This window comes from Glycine max, chromosome 8 (genome assembly GCF_000004515.6).
Source record: "Glycine max cultivar Williams 82 chromosome 8, Glycine_max_v4.0, whole genome shotgun sequence".
Lineage (NCBI taxonomy): Eukaryota > Viridiplantae > Streptophyta > Magnoliopsida > Fabales > Fabaceae > Glycine > Glycine max.
Genome location: NC_038244.2, coordinates 35349875 through 35376868, shown reverse-complemented (window position 1 = coordinate 35376868; position 26994 = coordinate 35349875). Strand labels below are relative to the sequence as shown.

The following is a 26994-nucleotide window of genomic DNA, read 5'->3' as shown; positions in this document are numbered from 1 at the left end:
AAAAAGGTAACATCAAAACCATTATCTTTTAAATTAAGTTGATTGAAATTTTTCTTTCATTTAACTTGTTTATATGATGACTAACAAAATTTTATTTGTTTGTCTTGTTTGATTGCTATAATGAGTTTGTGCTAATATGTTTGATTGAGTTTTTTTTTTTAACATGAAGTCTATTCTTTTGAAAACAAATATTTGATGATGTCTATGATTCTTGCATGATTTTGAGTATGATATGTGAATTACTTGCTTTAAAAAAAATCTTTCATAAAGTTGTTAAAAAATCTATTACGTTATATATATTTATTTTCATATAAGAGTTTTTAGATATAAAGTATTTTGACCCCCTCTCAAATCCTTTCACCCTAAGATTTCCTTCAGCATTTAAGTTTTGCTAAAATATTCTCTGGTAATCGATTACTACAATACTGTAATCGATTACAAGACAGTCAGAAAGAGTGTAATCGATTACCAAATGTTGTAATTGATTACAATGCGTCCCTACTCTTATAAATTCATATTTCAAAATCTGAAATCTTAAACCTCTCATTCCTCTCGCGAACCCTCGTTCCCAATTCGTATTTCAACCATAACTTACTCATTTCTTATCCAAATCATGTCCCACAAAACCCAAAATTCATCTTTTTTCATCCTCTTTCATTTTAACTGATTGAAATTTCGAATAAGTCTCTCAAATGGCGGAACCATCGAAGAAGCGCAAGGGTTCTTCAAGTAGAAGCCAACGGCACTCCGAGGCTCATGATACTCCAATTCCTTCCTCCATTTCCTCATCCTCATTGTTCTCATCGGAAGAACAACGTATACGGTACACAAACCTCTTCTCCTCTCGTTCTATCATTGACCCTAAGTTCATAGATATGGATTTCTTTTCTGATGAGAGTTTTGAATGCATTCAAGCATTTCAAAACTCAAATCTCAATCCCTTTATGTCTTTAAAACTGGCTGTGTATTCTGAATTGGTAAAAGCTTTTTATTATAACCTTGAAATTCAGGAAAGTACCTTGATTTTTGAGGTCTATGGGATAAAGATGGTCATTGACTAATCCCTCTTCTATGATTTGACCCAATTGTCTAGTGACGGTGTACCATTTGAAGGTGCACTGGACCATGATTGGAAGTTTGATTTTTCTGTGCATGATGCCCGCCAGTTGGTTTGCACCAACCAAGAGGATATGACCAGAAGGCTGCTTGCCGGTTCATTGGCTCTTGAAAGCCACATCCTTCACTATCTTATTAATTCGTATCTTACTCCCAAGATCTTCAAACCTTGCACAGGTTTCTGAAGAAGATCTTATAGTCATGTGGGCCTTTCATACCGATCGACAAATTGATTGGGCACACCTAGTCTGATATCGCATGCATAAGGCATTGCGATTAAATGCTCATTTGCCCTATCCTCATTTAGTCACTCTTTTCCTTCAACATTTTAACACCCCTCTTGATTCTGAACCTTATGTTCCAATCAAGAGATCTTTCTTGATCGGTGCTGCTGTGGTTGCGTCCTTTGGTTACCGCAAAAAGCGTGATGGCTCTTGGGTAAAAAAGGGTGCTCAACCAAATGATGATGAAGGATAATTACCGGTTGAAGGGGACTCTTCTCTCCTTCAGAGTATTTTGGACAGGTTTGATGGACTTCAAACTTATGTTGGTGAAAGGTTTGATGCTTTGGAACGACAAGTGGACACGCGATTCGACGAAATGGACTCAAGGATCACAAGGGTTGAAGAAGATGTCACCATCATTCGCGACTGCCTTGATTTACCTCCACCACCACCATCAGTTTAGACATTACTATTATTAATAGTATTTTGATTTCTAGTCGTGTATTTGGCTATATTATTATGACATTTGAACACTTAGTATTTCTTTTAATATTTGCTTAGTATGACTGAACATGATATTTATGGTTTGTGATATATGACTAAGTGGTTTGCATTACAATTTGGTTTTATTCATGTTTTGCTTTATGTATGTTTTAGAATCTTTTATGTTTGTTTTACAAATTATGCTTTGTGTATGATTAAATTATTCATATTTTACGCACTTTGGCCTTTTTGATGTTGCCAAAGGGGGAGAGAAAAATGGGTATTTTAGAAATCAAGATATTATATTTTCAAAGCTTTAAAATTAAGCATAAATTCAAAAAGAAAGGGGGAGAAAGAGATGAGTGAACGGTAGAACAAAACTTGTATGTATCCTCTTGATTTTAGGATTGTCATCATCAAAAAAGGGAAGATTATGGAAGCAATGACTTCCAAGATTATTTTGATGATGCCAAAGAATCAAGAGTTAAGCAAGTTCCAAAGAATCAGGCTTCAAGAATCAAGTCTCAAAGAATCAAGATTCAAGAACAATTCAGTTTTAAGATTCAAGATTCAAGAACAATCAAGATCAAGATTCAAGATTCAAGATTCAAGAGAAGAAATCGAGAAGCAATAGTCAAGACTTCACAAGGGAAGTATTTTTCAAAAATCCAAACATAGCACAATTTTGTTTTACAAAAGAGTTTTCTCAAAAAATTTCTAAGTTACCAGAGTATTTACTCTCTGGTAATCGATTACCAGTTTCATGTAATCGATTACCAGTGACCAAATTTGATTTCAAAATGTTTTTAACTGATTTGCAACGTTCCAAAATATTTTTCAAATGGTGTAATCGATTACACTATATTGGTAATCGATTACCAGTGTATCTGAACGTTGGAATTCAAATCCAATTGTGAAGAGTCACAACTTTTCATAAAATACATTGTGTAATCGATTACATAATTATGGTAATCGATTACCAGTGATAAATTTTGAATAAAAGGTCAAAAGTTGTAACTTTTGACATGATTTTCTCAAGGTTATAACTCTTCCAATGGTTTTCTTGACCAGACATGAAGAGTCTATAAAAGTAAGGCCTTGACTTGCATTCAAAAAGAACTTTTACAACTCTTTAACAATTTTTTGAGAAACTTCTAAGAATTCCTTTCTACTCATCTCTCTTCTTGTTCTTCCTTTGTCAAAAAGCTTTCTAAGTTTCGTTTTTCCTAACCTTGTTTTTCTGCAAGTGAAAATTCTGCAGAAAACAAAAGTGTACTATCTTTTATTCTCTTCTCCCTTTGCCAAAAGAATAGAAGAACTAATCAAATTCTTTTGTGTCTCCCTTCTCTCTTTCCAAGAGAATTCAAAGGACTAACCGCCTAAGAATTCTTTTGATTCTTCCCTTCCCCTTAAACAAAAGATTTCAAAAGACTAACCGCCTGAGATATCTTTTGTTTTCCCTTACAAAGATTAAAAGGACTAACCGTCTGAGAATTCTTTGTCCTAACACATTAGAGGATACATCCTTTGTGGCACAAGTAGAGGGTACATCTACTTGGGTTGTTATACTGAGAACAAGAGAGGGTACATCTCTTGTGGATCAGTTCAAGTGGAGGGTACATTCGCTTGGTTGTTCAAAGAGAACAAGGGAGGGTACATCCCTTGTGGATCTTTGGTTTGTAAAGGATTTTACAAGGTTGAAAGAAATCTTAAGAACCGTTGGTTGCTTGGGGACTGGATGTAGACACGGATTGTGGCCAAAACAGTATAAATCTTGTGTTGGTCTTCTTCTTTCCTACACTATTTAATTTCCGTTGTGTACTTTTAATTGACGTTTTTACTTTTGGTTAAGTTTCTGTTTCTGTTCTTTACTTTCTTAACTTTGTAGTAAAAACCTAGTTGAATCTAGTAACATTAAGAAAGATAATTTTTTAATTAGTCAAGACATATAATAATTAATTCAACCCCCTCTTCTTAACTATTTCGAGGTCACTTGATCCAACAGTTAAGTATCATTCTCTTTATGGACATTATCCAACTCTCCTTAAAGCCACTAAGATCTTGCTGGGTGAATAACTTTATTAAGAAAATGTTTTTACTACAAGGGATTAGTTGAGTAGTTATAACAAGATACAACCGCTCGTGGTTTAAACTGATACCATTGGCATCTAGTCTGGTAGTATTAAAAGTTTCTTCCCATTGTACAAATTTGTTTCCTTTGTACACACAAAAAAAGAAAAACACTTCCATTGGTGACAAAATATATGCATGTGCTTTCTCACAAATCATCATTAAATGTTTAGCATATTCAGTCTCATTGCATGTCATATAGCTAAGTCCATTTACAGATCGACGAGCAACAATCCAAAAGACATCCAAGAATTAAACTTGTTTGGTAGTATCATCAATCTCTTTCGACCTATCTAGTCAAGAGTCTTCTAATTTTTGTCACAATTGAAGTACAAATTAAGGAAAGAACAGACATAGATCGCCGGAGGATGCTGAAATTCCTAGATTTTTTCCCTCCTTCGTTGATAAGGATCAGCTCTTACATGGTGCTCAGAACATTTTTTGGACGACAATTTGACAACGTTATCAAAAGGACAAAATATCCTTCAAATTTTTTTCCCAAGATTTTCATCGAAGTCTGTTTAGATCAGATCATAATCAAAGTGTGTCAGATCAAAATTGAAACCACACATAGGCCATCCACACACACACAAAGGGTGGCTTTCTTCATTAATGTGTCCTACGTTGCCACATTGCCCATTGAAAAACCATAAACACCATCCGTGGATTAAGCTAAGGTTACAAATGTTTCTCTCAATTATCTTTCGTGTTGGCAAACAATGGGTCCACGCGTTTCTTCTTAAACCACCCCATTATGGAATGCATGTTTTGCTAGTCAATGTCAATTTTTTTTTCATAGAATAGTCAATCCTATTTGAATCAAATATAATCGTTATACCGAAAAACTCTTCGAATATTTGTACAGAATCAGTCCAATAATAAATAAAATCTAAAATAAATTTAAAAAATTAATTTACTTTAAATAAGACAACTATATATATGATCTTTTTTTTTGCCAGCTTACATAGGCTTTTTGCTTGCATAAGATTGATATGAGACCTTTTTCTTATAAAAATTAATAACAAATAACTTTTCTAGTAGTAGGATTAAAGTTTGGACTTAAGTTGTTTTATTTTTTAGTCAATTTTTTATTTATGTAAGATTTAAATTTAAGATTTTTTATTAAGTTGCAACAATCTTATGATAATTGCATGTTACCTGTCAATGTCATTTGTGCAACATTGTGGTACATGCATGTCATTGTCTCAAATTAAAGTCCCCTGAAATCCTTAATTGTCTTGCTTTTTGAAATGCATGCCACTAGAACATTCTGTGTGCACATATCGTTTTGCTGTGGCTAAATTTATTAGGGTTGAACCAATTGTGGTACAGCCTGATGGCGAAAACTGTCCCTTGCTTACACCTAGTTCTAGTATGAACTCCTTCTACCAGAATGAATACGACAGGACTTGACAGTCGTTTTGAAAAGGGTTGGCGTACAAATGCTGCAATAGTGATGATGAAGACTAAAAGCTACTCCTTAGGGACCTGATTTGGACTTTTGCCGCTAGCAATGCTTCAATTTTTATCTCCTCATTAATCAATGCGTAAAAGAAAAAACATATAGATCATGTCAGTGTGTTAGTGAAAGAAATGGGAAATGTTAACAGTAAACAAGATTTTTTTGAAGGTAACATATTACATTTACTTGAATTTAATTTTCAAGAATATTATAATTAACAACGTTATTTTGGGTATATTTAAAAAAATATTTTTATATCACGATATTGATATAAAATATCTACTAATTTTATTAATAATTTATTTCTACTAGAGAAACGAATTAATCATGAATGAAATATCTTTTTTTAATAATATTTTTTTCACTTACAACACTCAAATTTAATATCTTGTTTAAAAAGAGGTCGAGTTTAATTTCATTTGAACCAACGACTTATTAATATTCAAAAAATTGTTTATATATATTTTAATATTTTTAGAATAATTTTTAAATTCAAAAGATTTAAATAAAAATGAAATTTATAAGTTGTGATAGAAATAAGTTTTGATATTCCTATGTGAACATCACTTTTCCACTTAGGTAAAACGTAGGAATATAACTTTTTTTCTGAAAATAAAATATACTTCTTTTTTACTGTGAAAATAAAAGATATTTGGAAATCTTTTGTCGTATACATGAGAATGAGAATCAATATGAGAAAATAAGTCATATACAAATGATAAAATAATTTTATATAGTTATACAATGTATGAAATTTATTAATTTTAATACTAACAAATGTCAATTTTATAATTCTTTTTACATGTACATAATCATTAAACTTAATAGATATTCTCACTTTGTATTCTAGAATAGAAGATGACCTGAAACAAATGTTCCCCATTATTATATATAAGTGCATTATTTTAAACAAAATATTAAAATAAATAGTCTTCAATCATAAAATTTTACAGGTCTCCGTCTTTATTTAATAAATTTTATTCATAATTTTATAATTTTTAATATTTTTTAACTATAATAGTACGTGTGCTAAAAAAAAGTGTTTTACAGTTATTAGCTCTCATCTAAAAGAAGTTTAGTTAATACTACTAGAGTCTAGAATTCATTATGCAGAGGTCGTCTTGTTTTGCATTTTAGCGAGGCGCGCAACTAATGCATGTGCTGTGTGAGAGGCAAAAACTTAACATATAATGCATGCTGCAATTTACAACACACTGAAGTGCTTTATTATATAGTAGTAGTTTGTCTCTTAACAAAATAATTCTTGAATTTTGATTTTTATTAAGAAAAAAATATTCACAGTACTCAAGATTTTTAATGAAGATTTGTCATTATTTTTTTAGGAATAATTTCGTATAAATATAGTATGCTAAAAAAATATGTTATGTTACTATGTGAGATTAATTCATGATTTTTGGTTGGTAGTAATCGTATTATGGGGCATGGCATGTGTCCCAATTATTGTAGATCCACGATCACCATTCACTAACCTTGAAAAAAGCCTTTTATTCTACATAATATAGATAGAATGATTGGCACTCGGGCACTCTAGATTTGTAGAATTAATTATCTCTGAGTCTTTACATTGTTTGTCCATATGAATAAGTTATATATAATTATTGGCAGCTTTTAGGAATATCTCTATTTCTAACCGTGTGTCAATCCATAGGCTCCAATGGAAACAAAATAAATGGCCAAGGGAAAAAGATATTTTTCATCAGAATTTTCTTGTTATTATTATAAATCATTAATGGGACAGATGATGTGTTTTTCGTGTTCACAAATGTCAGGTCTGTATTTTAAGTTTTAGAAGGAAAAGGAGTGGAGGATAAATATTTTCATTTCAAATAAATATTTTTTATATAAAATAAATAAATAATATATTAATTACTAGGAACTTAATGTGATATTTTTTATTTATTTTATAAATATTATATAGTAAAATTCATTTAATATTAATTTAATTATTTTTTACATATATGTTTTTTTACATATATGTTAACCGTTTCTTTATTGACACTGTTTAAAGTCTCAAAAGTAATGAAAAGAAATGCTATATTCATATATTTTATCACGATTTTTTAAATATGTCTTCAATGTAAGTTTTAATAAAAAAAACGATTAATTTCTTAAAAACACTGGTTAGTAAAACTTTTTCATCTATCTACCCAGCAGACAAAATTCAGAAATGCAATAAATATCTTTGTTTGTATTGAAATTATTTTAATTTCTTAATACGACTTTCACTATAATTTCTATGTCATTTATAACAAGTGTGTAAATTATTTAAGATAACAAATAAAATTAAAAAAATAATAATATTTTAATTCTTGAACTTTCGAAGAAATAAATATATAAAAACAATTTTATTCTTTTACGAATGAAAAAAAAAAATAGAAAATACTATTGACATAGTGTTTTCTTTTCTGAATAATATTAACATGGTTTGACCACTTAAAAGCCTCTATTCCGAAGCACCAAATTCACTGTGAGGAAGAATGATTTCATGCACGAAAAACTTACACATTAAATTCACTTTTACTGTTTACAGCTTGGAATTTTTTGCAATCTTAATTGTTTGTATATTTTTTTGCTAACGACAACCTTAATTAAATTAAACTATGAGTACTATTGAATGATCACAACATAAATTAAGAATATACCAGATGTCAGAGACGTAAAACTTGGTTATTCTATTCAACAATCAACGTTGCACCACAGTACACAAAGGCCATTGAAAGTTGAAACTCGTTACTAATAATAATTCGTGTAGTTTTTTATGTCAAATTGTTTATAAAGTTTGAAAATGAACAAGGATGAATTGCTGAGACGGATTTTGGCTTTGTTAGAAAAGGATAAGTGACAGAGATTAAGGCTTAAGGGATGAATCGGAGCAACCCATGTGCGTGCGTGAAGCAAAAACAGAGATGGAAATAGGTTTATGCCACTTGCTGGATCGTTCTCAAATGTAAAAAACCAGTCATTATTAAAGGTTACATTATTTATATTTTCCTTTTTTACAATTTTATTTATTATTTCAACATTTATTTTACAAAAGCATGAAATGAAATACCAGGTAAAAGTGATTTACTCATTAGAATCATTATCTATAATATCATTAGACTAAAAGAAAATAAGAGTGAAAATAAATAATATCTCTATTTCAATATATATATATCGTAAAAAATACTGAAATATATAAACTAAAGAATGTAAACTAAAAGCAAATAGAACACAAGTTGGGATGACATTTTGAATTTGGAAGGTAACATCAAAAGCTTTCCAAATTTCCATTGGGTTGGTTTATCTATCTGGCTCTCAAAAAACAAAACAGAAATATTTTATTTATAAATAGAGTGGTGGGGAAGAAAGGAGGAAAACAAGAACATTAAAGGGGTTCTCACTCCTCACTTCTCAATCTATCTAGTCCACTGGCATTTCCTTTCCTCTAGCCTTCGTAATAACCACTTTCAAGTGCACAAGCTTTTCCCCATTGCAACCCGTCTCCACAAAACAAAACCATCAAAATCCTCAGCTAGTGAGTGAGAAAACTCAGAAATATGGTTTCGGGATGGAGAAGGACGTTTCGCACATCCAATACCATTCCCCAAAACACGCAAGAACCAGAAAATTGTAATTATTGTTACGACAACAACAACATCAATTCAAGTCCCAAAATCACTTCCACCAATTTCTCATCATCAATTCCCACCCTCCATTCCCGAACCAATTCACCACTTTCCAAACACAATAATAATAATGCAAGAACTCCCTCTCCCACCAAACGCAATACCCCCGTGTCGTTTCATCAATCCACTCCCTCTTCCCCAAACTCACCCTCAACCTTCTCTCTTCTCAAATCCACCTTACGCTTATCCAAAGTAAGTTAACCTAATTAACCACACTCTACCCTTTTAATTTCTTTTTTATTTACTTATTCTTAATTTTCTTATAACTTTTTTGTTTTGAATTTTTTTTGCAGGGCTCATGCGAAATCTGCATGCGGAGTGTGAAAACCGGCGAAGGAAAAGCGATTTTCACTGCGGAGTGTTCTCACGTCTTTCACTTCCCATGCCTAGCAGGTCACGTGAAAAAACACCGAATGGTCACGTGCCCTGTGTGCAACGCTAACTGGAAACAACTGCAGCAAAACGCAGACGAAAACAAAGGAAACGCAGAACTCAAAACGACGAGGTCGTTTAAGCTCCACAACTACGACGACGACGAGCCTCTCATGTCGCCCACGTCGGTCTCGCGTTTCAATCCGATTCCCGAATCTAGTGAGAACGAAGAAGAAGAAGATGAAGAACAAAACGACGAAGAAACAAATTTCAATGTGTCGTCGATGATCAGAACCAAAAACATCGACGCGTTCTTCTCGCCGGAGGCTGCGGTTGTGGCTTCCAACCGGAGTTCCGAGACGTACGTTGCGGTGTTGAATGTGAAGTCTCAGCCGCGTAACGCGGCGGCGAATCGGCCGCCGGCGGATCTCGTCGCGGTGATCGACGTCGGAGGGAGTGTTTCCGGCGAAGAGTATCGGATGCTGAAGCGCTCGATGCAGGTTGTTATCTCGTCGCTCGGCTCCGCTGATCGTCTCTCTGTCGTCGCATTCTCCGGCGGATCGAAACGGCTGTTTCCCCTGCGGAGGATGACCGGCCGCGGCCAGATGGCGGCGCGGCGAGTAGTCGACGCGCTTTCCACCGTTGAGCTCCGCCGCGATGGAACGGCGGCGAGGAACAACGCGCTGAAGAAAGCCGCGAGGGTTCTGGAAGATCGGCGGCAGAAGAACACCGTCGCGAAAATCATTCTCCTCACAAACAGCCACGAGGATCAGCGATTATCCTCCACGCGCTTCGACATTCATTCACTGAGATACTCTTACGATGGCGCGTGTAACCACGCGCAACACGACCACGAGTTAGCGAAGCGCGTGGGCAATTTGTTGAGCGTGGCGGCACAGGACTTCAAACTCGAGTTAAAACTCACGTCTCGCTCGGCTCCGGCGGAGATCTCCGCCGTGTATTCTCTGGCCAAGGGTTGCACCGACGCTCTCTCGCCGGAATCCGTCGCGCTCGGCGATCTCTACGCGGCGGAGGGGAGAGAAATTCTAGTGGAGTTGAAAGTGCCAGCTGGCACAGCTTCGCGTGGGTCCCACCAACGTGTTATATCCGTACGGTGTTCCCATCGTGACCCCTTCACTCGAGAGCTTGTTATTTCCAAGGATCGTGAGTTAAACGTTCCGCGACCCCGCACGGTTCGATCATGCGACCCCAGAATCGAACGGTTGAGACGTTGCCAGGTCAGCGCTCGCGCCGTAGCCGAGTCGAGAAGGTTGATGGCTCGTAACGACGTGTCTGGCGCGCTTGAGTTGCTATCCTCGGCTCGAGCATCTGTGAGCCGCGAACAGGGTGATGAGTGCTTGCGCTGGCTCGAATCCGAACAAGCCGAGCTGAGGAGCCAAAAGTTAAGAAGTAGTTGTAATAATAATTGCTTCGATGAAAAGGGGGAGCCACTTACGCCGATGTCGGCTTGGAGAGTAGCTGAGAGACTGGCTAAAGTGGCTATTATGAGAAAGTCTATGAACAGAGTCAGTGACTTGCATGGCTTCGAGGATGCCAGATTTTAAATGTATTTTTTCTCTTTTTTCAGTATAGTTCTAAATTTTGTAGTTTGTAAAGGGAGAAAATAAAGTGTCAATAAAATTTTTTTCCGATTTATGCTCAAGAAAGGATACTGGATGGGAGGATTCACAAAACATTAAGGATACTGTATTGTGTTGATGACTGAATTATAAGCATAAGCTATAGCTACTGCACTTTAGTTAGCTTGGCATAAAAATATTAAGTAGTTATGGCTCTAATCATGAAACCTGTCCACAAAACTCATCACTATACCTCAATTCTTAAAAAGATTAAGCAATGTCTGCAGCAGGATTGGGAACTCTGGATATCTCTCATACTTAATTAAGGAAAGGAAATGCAGTTGCGGTTGGTTGGCTAACCATAGACATTGTTTCAGTTAGGGTTTTCAATTTCCATTGTTTTAGTGAGCCTCCTAATTCCTAAAGAAAGTAATAGTTGACTAAGGATAGACTTTGTGGTTTTTTTTTTTTTTGTCTTAATCCTCTTATTCATATGAGGAAATGAATTCTATCTAATGTGAAATTCAATCAAATGATAAGTAATGTCAAATAATGTCAGGTTAAAAATTATTTTTGACAATGATCAAATTCAAGTAATACTCAAATAATTCAATCTTAATTTTAACATATTAATTTAACTTTGTGGATATTATGTTTCCACGAATAGTCTCTTTATAATTTTGACTTAGGTCATCCTTGGTAAAAAAAAAAAAAAAGTAATAAATAATTTTTCTCTTCAAAAATTAGGGTAACTGGTAGAAGGGTATTTAACTATTTATAACATTAAATATTACTCTTTTCATTTCTAAACAATACTAGTTATTTAAGATGTTTCTTTACACATTATTTGATATATATAAAACAAATTCTTGTTTATTGCTTTATAGTATCCCAAAAAATTATATTTAGTGAGAGAATTTATATTTGATTTTTTCTGCATAAAATTTTTTTAGACCACTATTGTATGTTGGATTAGTCTCATACTTAATAACTGAGTCTTGAAGGACACCCTTGAACTAAGAAAAAAAATTATACTATTTTTTATTATTTAATTTCTAACTTACTGTAATTTTTTATAATTATTGTGAATTCACTTTTTGATATTTTTATGCCACCTTTAATGGCACAGAATTTGTTTTCAATATAAATGTGCAACTAATAATATTCCATTGTAAATATCTTGTGAAATTTAAAATTACTAATTTATTATCATAATCACTACACTGTATATAATAATATAATCAGAAAAAATGCATAATTATTATACATTAAAATTGTGAACTAACCAAAATTTTAAAACAAAAATAATATGCTAAAAGTACATATTAAGAATAGACGGAGTAGATTTTTTTGGTGTGGATAAAAATATTTTTGCAGAACAAAGAAAAAATATGCGAAAGAGAAATGAAAAGACGGACATGGTCACTAGACCCTTAATACGGACAAGCAGTACTTGACGGCTAGGTATCTATGTGCAGAGTGCAGACAATATTTAAGTATCTATGTTAATAGTGAGAAATTGAGAATATATATTAATTTTATTGATAATTAATTTTTATAAAAAAATTTATCATCTATCAAGTTTTTTTTTCTAAATATATTTTCTTATTTATAAAATTTAAACTTTGAGATTTTATTTACAAAATGAAAATTCAGTTCTAGTTGGATCAAATATTTTTCTGTAAAAAAAATTGAAATAACAAATGAATTGATTGGGATTGTAGCTTTGCTCCTTTTGTTTTCAAATATACCTTATTCTTAATTGAAGCTGGCATTATTGGGTCTTGTCAAGGAAAATGTTAAAAACTCGTGACAGGCACTAATGGTTTTTTTTTTTTTTTTTTTTTTTTTTTTTTTATGTTTGCATGAGCTGCTAATTTTCTGGTAGTGTCCAGAAAGCCAAATAGTGGGTCTCATTTCAGGTTTAGGACAAAGGACGATGTCAAGTACTTCGAACTTCTTTTGGCATTACATGAAATTAGTCTTTCAACTTTGGTGAAAGATAACAAACAATACAAATATAGATATATGACAGTGACCTATTCTCTTTAATCAAATGATTTAAATTTAAATTTTTATTAGTTTTTAGATATGAAATGAATTGTGTTAAAGAAAAATATTTATCTTATCTTTGTTTAAGATTTTTGATAAAAAATTATCATTATTTTTTGCAAAATAATTTCTTACAAATAACATGTTAAAAAAAAAACTTTAGAGAATTAGAGAATTTTGTATGAGAATGGGAGCACTTTGCTTTTCAATTCCAATCCTATCTGAAACCAATGTAACTGAGATATGATTTTTGTTGACAGCTCATCTTGAATTACTCCTATGGTGAAGATCTTATCTTAATTCTATGAATATTTTGCTAGGTGCTACTCATGTGTGGCGCACTAGGTAAGTGGGGTTTGTGCTTCCATGGTGCCAAACAATCACTTCAAAAAATGCGAAGTGATGGCAAGCAACTAAAATCATGATGAGAGAGACAATTTACACACCAATGAGAAATTGAAGGACTCATTTTCTATCGTCCTTACAAATTAAAAGTACAGGGGAAAAAATGGGGATAAGGTAAGGTGCGTGCATGTTCTCTTTCTTCTTTTCATTATGGACATTTTTTTAAGATGAAGTTTTTATTTTCAAAGTGTGCCTACTTGTATGATGAGATTCATGTAATTGTACCCTAAACTTTTATTGGAAATGCTTATCTGGTTATCGAGTTTCATAGTGCCACGTGTCGGCTCTTTATAAAGGTATGTGTAATGTGTAATACAAACAAATCTTGAGACGGTGCGTCAAATCATCAATGCCAATTTGGCATTCACTTTGCTTTCTGTCAGCAATGGAATTATGTCGATGTGCAAATTTTGGTATCCCAGACCAACACAAGCACTCAATCTGGATAAAACAGCAAGTTTTAAATATTAAAAATTAAAATTAAATTCGTGTTGGCTAGGCACATGAAAGAAATTGAAAAGTCATCCATTAGTCATTATTAATGATAATATGAATCTTACTGAATTTCACTTCTAGGTAGGTATCTTACAATTTATATTTAATTTTAATATTTAAGAAAAAATCATACATCACCCTAAGAAAAATAGAGAAAATCATACATTAATAACATAAAATAAATCTATATTACTATGTGGTATAATTTAATTGATTAAATATATTGTATGAACATTATAAACTTTATTATATTCAATTCCTATAAATAAAAATAAATAAATTTATATTATTATCTAATAATAGACTGTCCGCATGTTTGGAAAGCAGACCACAACAAATGAACGAGGGTAGATCTGAAGCTAAGAATTCTTGCTTCTAGGTCAATTCGAGAATTTTGACTTGATTTTTTTTAATGTGTATTTTGTATTTGAATTTAAATTTATTGATATTTATAATAATTATTTTAAAATTTTAAATAATTTATGATTGAATTAGAATGTAAAATTATTTTATATTATATAAATCTAAATTCTCACCTTCATTAATAAGAGAGTTCAACCCCATGTGAATTGGCAAGATTTGACTAAAAAGTGTCTTAATGCTCTCCATAATTGGTCCCTCTCGGATTCTTAATATGAAAAATAATCATTATATTCCAACATATGTTACTTTTAACGCTTTATCTTGAAGTATGATCAAGGTAGAAAAATTGAATCTCAACAACATGCTTGTCTCTCTCAACCCAAAAAATTAATCTCATCGTGTAGTTGATAAACTATAATGTGAGTGATCTTAATGTCAAGGTCAAGGACCTGCTCAACATTCCCATCATTGTTCTGCTCAACATTCCCATCATTGTTCTGGTTTCGCAGTAGTCACACGCTACTATATTATTTAGTTCTTAAATATCTCAATAAGAATTTGACAATGGTAACTTAGTGACCATCACTTAATTGTTGGGTCAATGATGGGGTGAGACCCTTCTCATGCTGCGCAAGAGTTGGACGTTATGACTTCAGTCACATTTGTAGAAAGATGGGAGAAGAAGAAAAGAAAAGGTGTTTTGCAAGATATGAAGCCTAAAATATTTTTTAGGATAAATATTCAAATTCTTTGTAAAAAATGTGATGCGGTGATAAATTTATTTTTAAAAGATGTAAAATATAAAATTTAATTATTAAGTGTATAAAAAATGTGACAAATTAATTCTATTGTTAAATTTGTGAAATTATTTTATTACTAAATTATAATGTTTAATAATTAATTTGATAATAAATTATATTTTAGAGAAACTATTTAACATTAAATTACAAAATTTAAAAATTAGTTTTTCATTTTTTAGAAATTAATTTATTTGTATCTCACATTTTGATGGACAAATTTAATTATTTACCTTATTTTTTATCTTTTGGCTGGTCCCGTGTCCCGTTTCCTTCACTTTTGGGGCTACACTACTGAGGAATTCCTTAATTTGCTCAACTTAAGTTGGGTTCATAAAGTCTTTACTTGGTACTTTTCAATTGTACATCTCAAAGGAGGATTATAATATGTAAATCCCGATAAAGGTACACTATAGAGCATATATAATTGTTTAACAAGTAAATTAATGGTTTTCGAAGCATGGATACAACAAGATTACTATAAGAAATATCATTATTACCCACGATCAAAATCGTCAGTAACTACGAAAATTCGTCGCCAATTACATCATGGGAAAAAATTACCAATGGATATTGATGATTCGTCGGAAATTACTAACAGAATTATTCACAATAAATCCGTAGATAATTACTGACAGATGTAACTATCATTATTGACTGATGAATAATCTATCGATAATTACCAATTATCAACTAAATTACAAATTTAAACTTTTTTTATTATCAACAGATATTTTGTCGGTAATAAATTTTTATAAATGTTTATTTGTTTTAAAAAAATCAATATTTATTTATATTATTCTAGTAATATAAATCACAATTAAAAAACACAGACTAAACAATATAAATAAATTCAACTTAAGCTTGAATAAGTCATAACTTAAAACATATTGATAATGTTTGATAAAATTATATGAAAAATTAACGGAAAGTTAAAATATTATTGTTCTTGCAATTTTTTTAAATATTTTTTTAATATTTTTTAAAAATTAATAATCTCTCATTCTGCTTAATTATTACTTCACCGGTTGTTCTTCATCTTCTCCTATGTTATCTCATTAATTTTTAACATTGGTTATATTTTTACTAAAACATTTGTTAATTAATTAAAAGTATTTTAGAATAAAATAATTAATACAAGAGACCATTATATAAGAATCTTATAAAAAGAAAGAAACAATTTTTTTAAAAAAAGGTGTCACATTTAGAGTCGGAGAGTGTAATAAATTACCCTGATCTTGCTATCATGTTTTTAATCAAGACGTTGATAACTTTTTTTTTAAAAAAAAGAAAGACGTTGATAACTTCGTGTTTAAACGGTAAAATGGAAGCACGTAGCAATAAAAGTAAGAATCGTCACAGTTCAAGCGACTCATTGACCCATTGGGAGAGGAAAATCCAACTCGTGTGTATCAAAGCTTATTCCAACGATTTCTGATAATTATTAATTAATGAAGGACTTGCCAGTCATATCCAGATTAAAAAATAATTTATATTTACAACAAATTTATGAAATACACTAATACAGAAATCACAACAAGGAATGGGCCTTTGCAAACGTGGTTACAACTATTGCTAAAACATGATTCAGTTTATACAAGAGTTTCATACAAATCCATCAAACATCAGAAATATAGCTGCTTGCACTGTGCTGCATCAATATCAAAGGGACAATATGGGCACTTAAACATTTTTGTGCTATTCTTGGACATCTTCAAGATAGACTGCTTGCAGAGGACATGGCCACAGGACATTAACATCGGAGGGTTATCCTCAGTTGCTTGTTCCTTGGAGACAGGACAAACGAAAATAGAATGGAACTGGAACTCACGGTCCAACTCAACCAGCACCGGTAACTGGTTCATAGACTGCCATTCATGCTTCTTCCCTGCCATGACATTCATAAATTTGAGGAGAGGTGGCAAAACCTGGACCCCTGCTGCTACAGTCACGCTCAATGGACTATTATACGACTGTCCCAAAAGATTGCAGAACTGCCTTTTAAGTTCCTCGGCCAACTTATCCCAGTTAGATGCTGATAGTAATGCATGGTAAGGAGATCGATCAAGCTTTCCCGTCCATAGAAGACAGCCCATAAGTTTCTGAATATCAGTCATGTGACTGGTAGCAAAAGGAGAAAGGTGTGTTCGAGCATAATGAAGAGCTTCCTCTCTACTTCCATTTTGAAGTATTTTCACAAATTGCATGGAGTTAAGTTTCAACACAATATCAGATCCACTTTGAGCAAGTTTGTCACCATTAGTGGCAGCCCAGTTGAGGGCTGGCTCTAGGTTCAGATTCTGCATGGCTTCAAGTATTTGATACATTTCCAGAAATGGAGATTTCATAATGGCTGCGGATTCTAGCTCTCCAACCACACTCATAAAATGGTCCCCTATCTCAAAAAGGCCCTGGCGATAAAAATGGTTGGCAATTATTTGGTTTAATGTATGTATATCAATGTCGACATTTCTGTAAGCCTTGGATATATCAGGGTTAAAATGTTTCTCATGAAGCTTCCCATACTTGGTGAGTGCTAAATTTAGCTCCTTCTGTGTACCTTCCATTTGACTAAGTGGAGCAATTTTAAGTAAACTGGCCTTAAGCTCATTCAGGACAGTTTTATAATCAAGTTCATGGTCAGTGTTATTCACTGACTGCAGCGTGTCTAAAACACTCTCAATTTCCTGTCTGATCAGATCAATTGCTTCTTGAGTCTTGGAACAAGATAACTTTTGCTTCTTAGTAACACGGTCAAAAGCGTCTTTTATAGCACTCAGCTCCATATTGAGTATTAATTGTATCTACAACTTGTGATGCCTTGAAGCTAAGGTGTGATGCACCTGCAAAGGTTCATAGTGTTAATACAACTTTTAAGAACAACCATGCAAAATACTGGTACCACAATTTGATATGTTTTTATTCTTAAAAAAATACATAAAAGAAAAAATTCGTTGAGAGACAAGGAATACAATGCAGAAGACATAGGAATCCTTCCAAAACAGAAAATATACTACATTAAAGGAAAAGTAAAGGAAAAACCCCATTTCCAACTAAAGGGAACAAAGAAGTGAACTCACATTTTTCCTAACTTGTTATGAATTTTAAAAAATACACATATAGTTAGGATATGAATTATGGAACAAGTGTTAAAGATAGTCAGTCATATAGGTGCAGATGTGCTTACATTGGTATGAAAAGAACGAATACTTAGTAGAAAATGTCATATTATTAAAAATTAATTCCGGCCAATCCAAATCATTGCAACAGAATACATAACCCCCAGCCCTCTCTACATGGCATCCCCAAAAGTATCCCTACAAACAATGCATCGAAAACATAGCCATCAACTAATTGAAAAGCTTATAAACAGTATAAACCTCAAGACCAATAACTAGATTTCGACTAGGACACTCTTGGCTATATTAAATCCCTTTTAATTTATTTTGTGTGTGCATGAGTGCACACTCAGGTATGTGTTTGCAGAGCTCCATAGTGAACAGGGACTTCAAGCAGCAAACAAAAACAATTCATATTAATTATCTTTAGACATTCCTACTAACTGAGACTGATTTTTTCAATTAACATAGTGTTGGTTGGGGGGAAATAGAGGGGAGGGGAGGAGAGGGATTTTTATAAACTTGTGTTGTTTGGTTCAATTTTTAAGAGGGGAGGGAAGCAAAATCCCTCCTCATTCAATTTTTGCTCCCCTCCAATATTGGGAGGATTTGGAGGGGAGGGAGTGGGGATTTAAAACATTTCAAGTATAATGAATAAAATATCTTTACTTATGTCTTCAAATTTAAAATATAAGAAAAAAGAGTAAATTAATTTTTTAAATCTCTCTCCTCTCCTTGCTAACAAAATATGGAGAGGGCTACATGCCCTTCCCATCATTAAAAACCTCCCCTCCCCTTCCTTCCCTTCCACTCCATTAAAAGATCCCCTCATTTGAACCAAACAATCCCTAGATGAATAATAAAAACAGCAAAGATACCATGAAAGAGACTCCACTCACATAGAGGAACATAAATTCAGGTGTAGACAAATAATCAACAACAATTTAAGTATAAAATAAAATTAGAATAAGAATAAGCAAACTGCTTACATATTCTTTCACCTTTGGATAGAACTTAGAAGATACCTAAGCCCTTTTAACAAGGCTTTAAAAAGATTAAACTATTACAAATCCATTTCCATTAGTCAAACAAACAACTAGAATTGGGGCAAGGGAGAAGTTGTATTTTAGCAATTTAGACAAGCATATACCTCTATCTACAAAAGAAAAAATATTCCAAAGTCTGAATCATGTTTTACAATAACTCTAACTTGTGCTGTCTTATTCGTGACATCAACCAGAGACGGTCTACGACAAAAACAACAAAAAAAAACTAACAAAACCTATGGTCCTGTAAGTTCCACTAATATCTTGCATATAAGAACATATATTCATTACAACTTGAAGAGAACAACATATTGAAGATCCGCAAGAAGCTGAATCAAGAAACAACCATTATGCAGATCAAATCCCTAACAAAATAAAGATCAATAAGGCCCCTTTCACATCACAGGACCATCTTATAAGATAGAGAAAGATATATACCATGTTCTCTACATTCCATCACAATTCCCCAATTTGAAATCTAAGTTCAACTCAGCACACAGCATAAATACCAATATTTTCACTTCAAGCTCAAAACTACAAACTATGTCACAGCAACCGAAACAAAAGACACACTCGAAAAGCTAGAAAGAAAGATCAAATCCAAAACAAAAAAGATTTAAAGAAAAAGAAAACATGGTTCTATCAGACACAATAATATGAAGAAAAAAAAGGACAGAGCTTGCAATAGAAGAAAAATTCAACAAAAGCTTATAAAATTGTTTCTTATTAATCGAGTGGGAACTTTATTAAACAATATTTGTTATATTTAATTGTGATGAAGAAATAAAAATAAATAAATAAATGTGATAGAAGATAAGGATAAAGTTTAGGGTAATATAATTGGCAGGAAAAAGGGGGGGGAGAGAGAAGCTTACTGGAAATGCAGGTAACAGATCTGGGGAGGCTGGTTAGGACAGAGGGCAAAAGAAGGGAGAGACAGGGATGGTTGGGTTGTGTGTGAAGATTGGAAGTGGTAAGGAAGGAAAGAAGGAAGGGAAGGGTTACGTGTCCTTCATTAATGAATTGAGCGAGCCCATTTTACCTACCCTACCAAAGCCCACGTTGTTCCGGTAGTGGCTCTGTGCACCTGTAAAACTTCTTGTGCACCCAAAAACTTTTGAAAATTTCGAAACTACACCTCCCTCATAACTTTTTCTTCTTCGCCTTTCTTCTTCACACAACATTTTTATTTTTTTGCCTTCACCTTCATTCGGGTGAGAGGTGCTCGTTCGTTGTTGTGTCCTCTTTGGTGAAGGTGCATCGGTTATGATGATTCGTCAACAAGTGGTGGTAATTGGTGTGGCCATTAACGGCGGAGGTAAGGTCTACAACTTGAATCTGGTTTTTTTCGCATAAAACTTACAAATTAATAATCTATAATTTATGTAAAATTTACTGATTAATAATCCGTAAGTTTTATATAACTTACGAATTGGTAATCCGTAAGAAACTTACGGATTGACAATCCGTATGTTACTTACGAATTGACAATTCGTAAGGTTGTTACGGATTACCAATCTGTAAAAATCTTATGGATTGTTAATCTGTAAGTTTCTTACGGATTACTAATCCATAAGAACCTTATGGATTGTCAATCCGTAAGTTATTTATGGATTATCCGTAAGCTAATTTTTTTTAGATTTTTATAAATTTGTTTTATTGATTAATTAAATAAATTAAGAATTATTAATTAAAATACTTTTATATAGATATAGTTTCATTACTCATTTGAAACTTGTAATTTTTATAGTTTGAAAGTGATATTTATTTTAAAATAATTTAGACTTTTAATTTAATTTATTCGTTTTATTTTAGATTTGGTTTTTTTTGTCCTTATTAATTTAATGTATTATATTATTAAATGTAGTAAAAAAAAATGAAAAAATTATGTGATAGTATATGTATGGTGTGGTTAGGAGTTTTTTGTTTGTCATTGAAATTTTTCAATGTGTTGTTAAGATGGATGAAGATCAGTGAATGCATGATAGTATAATATCTGAAGAAGTTGATATGAATGAAAAAAATGAAGACAAACTTGATGTGAATAAAGAACATGTTGATTGTTTTGATATCTTCAATACTTCTCAGGTATTAATATGATTTATTGTTATTAAAGTAAGTAAATGAATGTTCCTTGAAGGCTAAACTTGCATGGATTGCATTGTAGGTGTTTGCTACCCATGATGATGTTTTGCATTGAGCTCGATCTGTTGCTTATGAAATTGGTTTTGTGGCGGTGATTATGAGGTTAGACATAGATACTGGTATTAGAGAAAGGACCTCATTTGTTTTAATTGGTTGTGAAAGGAGTGGTCAGTATAGGGTCAGGAAGAAAGATTTAGTAAGAACAGTTACTGGTAGTAGAAAATGTGGTGTCCCTTTTAAGTTGTGTGCAAAACTAGTGGTGGGAGGAAAATGATGGATGGTGAAGTTAATGTATGGGAGTCACAATTATGAATTGGCCAAGTCATTAGTTGAACATTCATATGTTGGTCGACTGACTATGGATGAGAAGATTATTATTGCTGATATGACAAAGTCAATGGTGAAACCAAGAAATATTCTTCTAATGTTGAAGGAGCATAATGTCAATAGTAATACAACAATCAAGCAAGTATACAATGCAAGAAATGCATACCGTTCTTCCATAAGAGACAGTAATACTGAAACGCAACAACTAATAAAGCTTCTTGAACGAGATTAGTATATTCATTGGCATAAATTGAAGGATGAAGATGTTGTACGTGACATATTTTGGAGTCATCTTGATGCAATCAAATTATCCAATGTTTGTAAATTGGTATTTTTGATAGATAGTACCTACAAAATAAACATGTACAGGTTGTCGTTACTTGACATTGTTGGTGTGACACCAACAGGGATGACAATCTCTGCTGCTTTTTCTTATTTGGAGGGAGAATGTCTAAATAATATTGTTTGGGCTCTAGAACGGTTTTGAGGTATTTTCCTCAGATATGATGCATTCACTGGAGTTATTGTTACCAATAGAATCTAGCGTTGATGAATGCAGTGAAAACTGTATTCCTTGAGTTTACCAATTTTCTGTGTCGGTTTCACATTGAGAAGAATGTGAAGGCAAAGTGTAAAACTCTGGTTGGTAAAAAAAATGCATGGGATTATGTCATGGAAGCCTGTGGGAGTTTGGTGGATTATCCTTCTGAGCAAGAGTTCGATGAGTGCCTTAAGAAGTTTGAAATTGCTTGCTCACCATGGCCAATGTTTGTTGACTATGTCAATCAAACATGGTTGATTCCCCACAAAGAAAGATTTGTTAAAGCCTAGATGAATAAGGTGATGTACTTAGGAAACACAACAATTAACAAGTATGAAAATTGTAAATTTTTGTTATAGTTAGGGTTTAGGATTTAATGGATAAAAATAATTATCTTTGTTTACTTGTTTTTTGTATTTCATATGCATGATTTAGTCTGCTCGTTGGGCCTTAAAGAGACTACTACAAAATAGCCTTGGAGACCTATGTAGTATTTGGGAAGCCATGAACAACATGACCACGATGTAACACATTGAAATTAAGGCATCTTTTGAGACAAGTACACATGTGGTTGGACATGTTTTTGAAAGTTACATTATACAAGAAACTACTTGGCATGGTATCAAGGTATGCTTTAAACCAGATTGTTGCTAAGTATGAGCATGTAAGTTATGCTGCTATTGACAGTTCTCGTTGTGGATGTGTAATGAGAATTACTCATGGTCTTCCTTGTGCATTCGAGTTAGCTAAATATGTTGTCTATAGCATACCTCTCGGCATAATCCATATGTTTTGGCGGAGGCTAAGTTTTTTAGACCAAGGGTTATCTGAGCCCGAAGTCAGCATAACCGAAGAGATAGAAACCATATCCAAGTGGTTTGAAGAACTTGATGTTTGTGACAAAGTTACTCTACAGAGTAAACTTTGGGAAATTGCCTACCCTAATCTAAACTTTATGTGTGCTCCTCCAGAAAAGGTCAAAATAAAAGGTGCTCAGAAGAAACCGATGACCAAACATCAAAGATCAATAAAGCGTGATATGTCTTACTGGGAGTATGTTGATGCATTGCGTTAGGTGCAAAATATTAATTCTTTAGTCAAACGTAGTGAATCATCATCTAAAAAAGTAAAACCAAGAAGGACCATGCTGACGTTGGATCAATTCCATCCATGCATTCATGATTCCATTGAAAACATTGTTGATGTCAAAGCTAATGGTAACTGTGAATATCATGCAATTGCTGCTTTATTAGATATGGGTGAAGATTCATGGTCTTTGGTGCGTGATGGAAGCTTGCCTCTGGAGCTTCTATGGAGGATGGATCTTTGAGCTTCAATGAGGTCCTTCAATGGTGATTTTTCACCATGGAGATGCAGCGGAAGGCAAAGGAGAAGAGGAGAGGGGAGGCACCATCCACTAGGGAATAAGCCAAGGAAGAAGGAGCTTTACCACCAAGAATTGCCTTGGATAAGAAGCTTGAAGAGGATGCTTTAATGGAGGAAAAGAAAGAGAAAAGGGGGGAGCACGAAATTGAAGGAATAAAAGAGGGAGAGAAGTGGAACTTTGAAGTGTATCTCATAAGACTTTCATTCATCAAAGTTACAACAAGTGTTACACATGCTTCTATTTATAGACTAGGTAGCTTCCTTAAGAAGCTTTCTTGAGAAAACTTCCTTGAGAAGCTTCTTTGAGAAAACTTCCTTGAGAAGCTAGAGCTTATCTACACACCCCTCTCATAACTAAGCTCACCTCCTTGAGAAGCTTCCTTAAGAAGATACCTAAAGAAGCTAGAGTTTAGCTACACATACCTCTCTAATAACTAAGCTCACCTCCTTGAGAAGCTTTCTTAAGAAAATTCCTAAAGAAGCTAGAGCTTAGCTACACATACCTCTCTAATGGCTAAGCTCACCTCCTTGAGATGAGAAGCTAGAACTTAGCTATACACCCCCTATAATAGCTAAGCTCACCCCCATGACAAAAAACATGAAAATACAAAAAAAAAGTCCTTACTACAAAGACTACTCAAAATGTCCCGAAATACAAGGCTAAAACCCTATACTACTAGAATGGCCAAAATACAAGGCCTAAACAAAAGAAAAACCTATTCTAATATTTACAAAGATAAGCGGGCTCATACTTAGCCCATGGGCTCGAAATCTACCCTAAGGCTCATGAGAACCCTAGGGCCTTCCCTTGGATCTCTAGCCCAATCTACTTGGAGTCTTCTACCCAATGCCCTTGCGGGATAGGATTGCATCATTCCCTACACCTTGGAAAGGATTTGACCTCAAATCCTGAGGTTCTTCATACTCTGGGCTCCTTCCCTCAACACCTGTAAAAAGAACAAAAACATATATATTAGTGGTGTTTGGTATGTTGAAGTAAGGTAAGGTCTGAAAACCCATTTTCTGGGCATCTTCCCATGAAGGAACATGGTTTCTCACCAACTCAATGAGTGGTGCTACAAGTATAGAAAAATATGGGACAAACCTTTTGTAAAATTTTGTTAAGTCATGGAAGCCCCAAATTTTTCTTATACTTGGTGGAGTGGGCCACTCAAGAATGACCTTTATTCTCTTAGGGTTCATGGGAACCCCTTGATCACTATTTGAAAAATTAAGAAAAGTAACGCAATAAAACATACCTTTTTCTGTATTTTCATATTGATTATTCCTACCAAAAAGTATGACAAACCTAAGGTGTCCCATATGAGTACCTAAGTTTGTATTGAAACTAAAAATAAGAACAAACCTACCTAATGGGTCCTTATGTACACACACCATGAAGATGTTAGGTGTACGAGTGATTTTACAAAAGAGGGTTGCACCACTCAAAACATTCATCATACCACCTATTTTAGGGACTTGGTGCCTAATAATACCTATTTTGGGCACCAACAAAGCACAAGGATTTAAGCTCTTGCGAACCAAACCCTCATCCAACAACTTCTTTACTTGAGGAATAAACTCAAGCCCAAGAGGTATGGAAATGCTAGCAAGTGCCTTTTTACAAAAGAGAAAATGTGGAGGTTGTCTAAGAGGGAATGTTTCTTTAATGCTTGTCTTTATTGTAAAATGAGTTTCCTTCTTAGCTAAACTCTTGGAGGAGACACTTACCTCCTTACACTTCTCTTTAACCACTAATGGTTGTCCTTCTTCTTGGGGGTAGATTTCTTCACTAGATTTTTCCCCTTTTGCTTTTTCACTTTCACTAGAGGAAGGTGAAGTTGTAGCCTCATCTTGGCTACTATAAATGTCTTGGCCCCTCATAATCATGGTTTTTGTGGTGGGGCATTGAGAAGTAATGTGTCCTCTTCCAAGACATTTAAAGCACTTTATAGAGCTAGTTTTCTCTTGCATACTAGCCTTAGGGGCTTGCTTTTCTATTGTCTTCCCCTTATCATCTTTGGGCTTAGAAGGTGTCACCCCTAAGATGCCTTGACCTTGGTCTTTCTTTGGATAAGAGTGAGAGCCATAAGATTTTGAAGTAGACTTCTTTTTAAGTTGTTGCTCTACCCTTATTTCCCAATCTAAGTTAGCCTCTACATTGTCCTTCCCATGGAAGTATGAGAGTTTAATGTTAGCCTCTTGAGGCTTTCTTTCCTTTTCTCTTCTATGGGAGTGAGGTCTAAGATGTGACCTATGCCTTCCTTCGTAATAGTCACGAAGTTCTTCACTTAGGCTTTTGCAAGAGTTATGACTACTATAGGAGGCATGTTTTTCTCTTTTCATTTCTTTCATTATTTTTCTTCTTTCTTCCTCTCTTATTTTCTTTCTTTCATCTTGACTTATTTCTTCCACTCTTTTTTTTCCTTTTTCTTTTCTCTCTTGTTTTTCTTTCCATAACTTGAGGGAACTCAACTCATCTAAGATTCTAGATAAAGGGTCTTTATGACTAGTACCCTTGCCATTAACACTAGATGAATGATGACTCATGTTGGTTCCTAAGTTGTGGTTCTTTCTTGTTGGAGGTTTGAAAACAAAAGGTAAAAGAAACTATGGTTGAAACTAGCAAAATAAACACTAAAAGAGGTGTGAAAGATAAGGTAAAAAACTAATTGGTAAAAGGAAAGCTATCTAGGCGGTTTGACAATGGAAGGTAAAGGAAATAGGCTATGAAAGTAAGCAAGAAATGTAAACTAGGCGAATCCTAAGAGTGTTTGGATGACTACATTCAAGGTTCCCAACAAAACACTCACTATCCTAAGGAAAAATTGCCTAAAATTATTACACACAAAACAAGCACACTTCTCTTTCACCTTTTTTTTCTGGATACTGATTTTCCTGCCAACTTGTGTGATTTTTCGTATTTTTTCCTTTTATCCAAATCACTTGTTTCTTTTTTTATAACTTTTTTTTAGATGCCTAGAAAATTCAGTAAAAATTTCAGCTTAAAATTCGAAGTAACCAATTCTCAGTAATTTTTACAAGTTTGTATGTCCAAGCTGCCAACACCGGCGATTTGTTTCTTTAAGCATGGTATATTGATTGCCTTGGGCTTACTTTCAACCTTCCTATGTATCTTGAACTCACTAGGATTGTTTACCACAGTTTTAGGAGTTCAATATTCACTTAGGATCAACATTTCAGCCAGCAATTCAATCACCAAAACTCAAATTCACAATAGACACAATCATAAGGAAACCTA

General features: G+C 33.5%; 2 protein-coding genes across 2 annotated transcripts; one reads left to right on the top strand and one right to left on the bottom strand.

Annotated features, from left to right (window-relative positions):
• The first annotated feature begins 8752 nt into the window (after positions 1–8752).
• On the top strand, positions 8753–11139 carry LOC100779269 (probable E3 ubiquitin-protein ligase EDA40). Its single transcript, XM_041018468.1, has 2 exons — positions 8753–9296; positions 9398–11139. The coding sequence occupies exons 1-2, from the start codon at positions 8976–8978 to the stop codon at positions 11039–11041; spliced, it is 1965 nt and encodes a 654-aa protein (XP_040874402.1). The 5' UTR covers positions 8753–8975; the 3' UTR covers positions 11042–11139.
• Positions 11140–16640: 5501 nt separating this feature from the next.
• Positions 16641–20386, bottom strand: LOC100788371 (protein RMD5 homolog). The gene is made up of 2 exons (XM_006585837.4): positions 20209–20386; positions 16641–18011 (listed from the first exon to the last, which is right to left on the bottom strand). The coding sequence occupies exon 2, from the start codon at positions 17952–17954 to the stop codon at positions 16794–16796; it is 1161 nt and encodes a 386-aa protein (XP_006585900.1). The 5' UTR covers positions 17955–18011; positions 20209–20386; the 3' UTR covers positions 16641–16793.
• Between the last annotated feature and the right edge of the window lie 6608 nt (positions 20387–26994).